We start from the raw sequence: 3,112 nt of genomic DNA, 5'->3' as shown, positions 1-3,112 counted from the left end.
TATATATATATATATATGTTTCTTATATAAAAACATTTTTTCTATGCTGTCTTATTCCGACTTGGAAAAAAGACTATATGTATGAATACTGTTGCTCTGATAAAATGCACTGAAAATGTGTACAAATTCATATATCAGAATATCTCATGGTACATAACTACTACGTAGTTTCCAATGTACTAAGAAATCTTGAATGTTTAACGTGTAAACAAACGAATTATGAATAAGTTCCAGAAGCTTATGACAAAACTAAATCGATCATTCCTAACTTTTTTGTCTTTTTTTTTACAGCAAAGAACACGATAGACAGTCGTTACACGAACATCGTTATACGATATAATCTATATAAAATAAAACTATTCGTTTATTTATTCACTTACTGAATTATGCCTACACGGAGTTATCAGGTCGTTTATCGTTGAATTATGACGAGTTTTTCTGCAGCCTTCGTTATCATTTACGAGATTAGGATTAACAGAGTGTGAGAGCGCAGCTGTTTTGTTGAAGTCTATCGTAGCATAGCCTTTTTGCGACTTGTTTGGAGATTCGGGGGGAGAGGGAGCAATGTTTATCACAATGTCAGATGCGCCAGTAGGTGTGTCTTTCTTATCCAGATCTAAAACTGCATAATTTACTTCCCTGATCGGACATCCCGTCGGCGTGGAGGGTGCCAAGGGCGATCTCTCAGCTACTGAAGTGCCAGAGAATCTCTTCCTCAGACTTTCGATTTCGCTTGCCTCTAGATTAGCATAGCAATGCCTAGAACCTTCTTCCATGTCCGATTGTAAGACGGGCAATGGAGGCGGACGCACTCTAATGGCAATGTTCTCTGTGTGATCTTGTTCAGGATTTATATTCATATATGAATGTCCAAATCCCTCTATGTCATTATTCTCTTCTTTGAGCTGATTCTCGCAAGTACTGTGCGTTGGCGAAATTGGGTTGGATTCGCTACAGATGTCTATGTTCATGTAGGGTACCATAGTCGGTGATAATGGTGACGTTGCGTCACAACTGGATATTTCTGTATTACATTGAATGGGTAATAATTCCATTTCCACAGGTCTATGACTGATGGATATCGCATTACTGACCATAGAAGCAATTTGTGGTGATCTGTAATAATACTCGTAATAATACATGAGAGAAACTCGTGTGTGATATCAGATCCTATGTATTTTATACCACTGATTACATGAATAAATCAATGCTACCTTTGTACTGCCCTTCCAAGGCTTTTATTATTGTTGCGCTCCATTTCAATGGGAAGGGACGACAAAACTTCCTCATTGACATAAAGAGAGGACGGATGAGGTTGAGAAATTGGTGGCGGTGGTGGCAGCATAGGGGGTGATGATGGTGATCCCAAAGTTCCTTGGGGCGATACTGGGCCACTACTACTTCCAACACTGTTTAATCTTCTAATACCGTTCTGTTGGCTATGAGGAAATCTAGAATTTATACGATTGTGACTTCTAGATGATATTGGATCTAAATAATTAGGTTCCACATTTTGTACTGCTACACTTGCTACTGACACAGAATGCGACGGGATTGGAAGATCCCTGGACAGTGTATCATCTCCACTGTTATTGCATACCTGTTAATAAGAAAGTATTTTCTTTAAATATCGTCACATCATATATTTAAATGTTAATATTAGGAATAATATATACTGATATAAACCTGAATTTTTGTCTGTACAAGATTAAACAGTTCTTCAGCTCTCCGACACTTAAAGGCATATATACCAGGACCTGTAGAGCAGCGTCTGCCTGACTCAAAACTGAAGAGTCCTTCCAGGTCATACCCATATCGTCGTAAACAGCGCAACGGCCATTTATGTTGTTTGCCACGTTGATACAATATAATGTCTACTTCGGTTACTTCTAAACGTCCAGGGGAAACAAAATTACCATCATCGTCTACGTTCATTACTTGAAAAATGTTGGGATGCAGATCGTTAATGTCTGCTCTGCTATTGACACAACCCATCCTTCATTTATCTAAATAAAAACATAATATACAATTTGCAAAATTTGATTTATAAATCAATCATCACTGTACATTTACACCAAGAAGCACATTTTATATATATATATATATATATATATATAAAACAAGGGAATAAACACTCTTGCAACCCTTCCTTCTTTATCTTATATATAATAGTCCTGATTATTCCAAGATACACAGCAAATAAATAAAGGAGTAAAACTACATGTGGCGTAAAATGTAAAGAATGAAAAGCAAATTAGTATGTTTTATCGATGAGCTGTTATGTTATATATCAAAGATCAGATACACACCAAGATCAAATACATAGCCAGACACAAAAGTTGTCTTCTGATCGTCGCTGATTATCCCGTGGTCACTAACAGCATATTCTTGCACATTGGCGCAGCGCTATGCCATTTCTGGCCACTCACTTTTGGCCACTTTAGCATAATATGCGCGATTCAAGTGAGATTCGAGTACAGGACTGACAAGGATAGCGCCAAATTCATCATCGATGCAACAAACCAAACGTAGGACGTAGGCACGTTTCAATTACAAATTACAAATATTTGATAAGCTTTAAGGACTAGGGAAGGGGAGGGGAGATGGGGAGATTGTCAGGGCGAGATACGCGAGAATGATTAATACGCCCTCAGATTAAATTCTACGAAAGTTTACCGAAACACTCTGTTCCTATGATAAGTTCCTATAATAACTCATTGATACAGACAATTGATACAGACTTTGTGCTCTAAAATTCACTGCCAATTGACAAGAATCTACGGTTTACGTTACGTATATTATATATTTTCATCACTGGCAACGAATTTTGAAACACAGCTACTGTTGCTAAGGAAAAGGGTAATAGCAGAGAAAAATCTGAGAGTAGGACATTATGCGTGTATCAAATCTCGTAGAATAATGTCCACATTTTTTGTGGTTCGATATTATTACGTGGGTTAGATAATGACGAATAATCAAAATTGACTGTTCGTCTTTGTCTAACTCACGTAATAGTATGGCAAAAAAGCCACAAAAACGTGGTAATAGCATATGCTCTTATTTATCAATTATCGATAATAAAGTACTTCTGTAAATATTTTATTGCGAAATC

The 3,112-nt window shown here is 36.9% G+C and overlaps 1 protein-coding gene across 3 annotated transcripts; it reads right to left on the bottom strand.

The window, feature by feature from the left end:
- Window positions 1-368: 368 nt before the first annotated feature.
- LOC108691220 (fibroblast growth factor receptor substrate 3) lies at window positions 369-2,601 on the bottom strand. 3 transcript variants are annotated; one of them, XM_018198890.1, is made up of 5 exons: window positions 2,310-2,601; window positions 1,687-2,006; window positions 1,539-1,600; window positions 1,215-1,451; window positions 369-1,116 (listed from the first exon to the last, which is right to left on the bottom strand). In XM_018198890.1, the coding sequence occupies exons 2-5, from the start codon at window positions 1,993-1,995 to the stop codon at window positions 369-371; spliced, it is 1,356 nt and encodes a 451-aa protein (XP_018054379.1). In that variant the 5' UTR covers window positions 1,996-2,006; window positions 2,310-2,601. The 3 variants fall into 3 exon arrangements, with proteins under 3 accessions (XP_018054379.1, XP_018054378.1, XP_018054380.1); XM_018198889.1 differs by having other exon boundaries at window positions 1,215-1,600; XM_018198891.1 differs by lacking the exons at window positions 1,539-1,600; window positions 2,310-2,601 and having other exon boundaries at window positions 1,687-1,893.
- Window positions 2,602-3,112: the final 511 nt, after the last annotated feature.

This window comes from Atta colombica, unplaced genomic scaffold, assembly GCF_001594045.1.
Source record: "Atta colombica isolate Treedump-2 unplaced genomic scaffold, Acol1.0 scaffold42, whole genome shotgun sequence".
In the NCBI taxonomy this organism is placed as follows: domain Eukaryota; kingdom Metazoa; phylum Arthropoda; class Insecta; order Hymenoptera; family Formicidae; genus Atta; species Atta colombica.
Note: the sequence above shows the minus strand (reverse complement) of the source record. Positions and strands in the feature narration are given on the sequence as shown.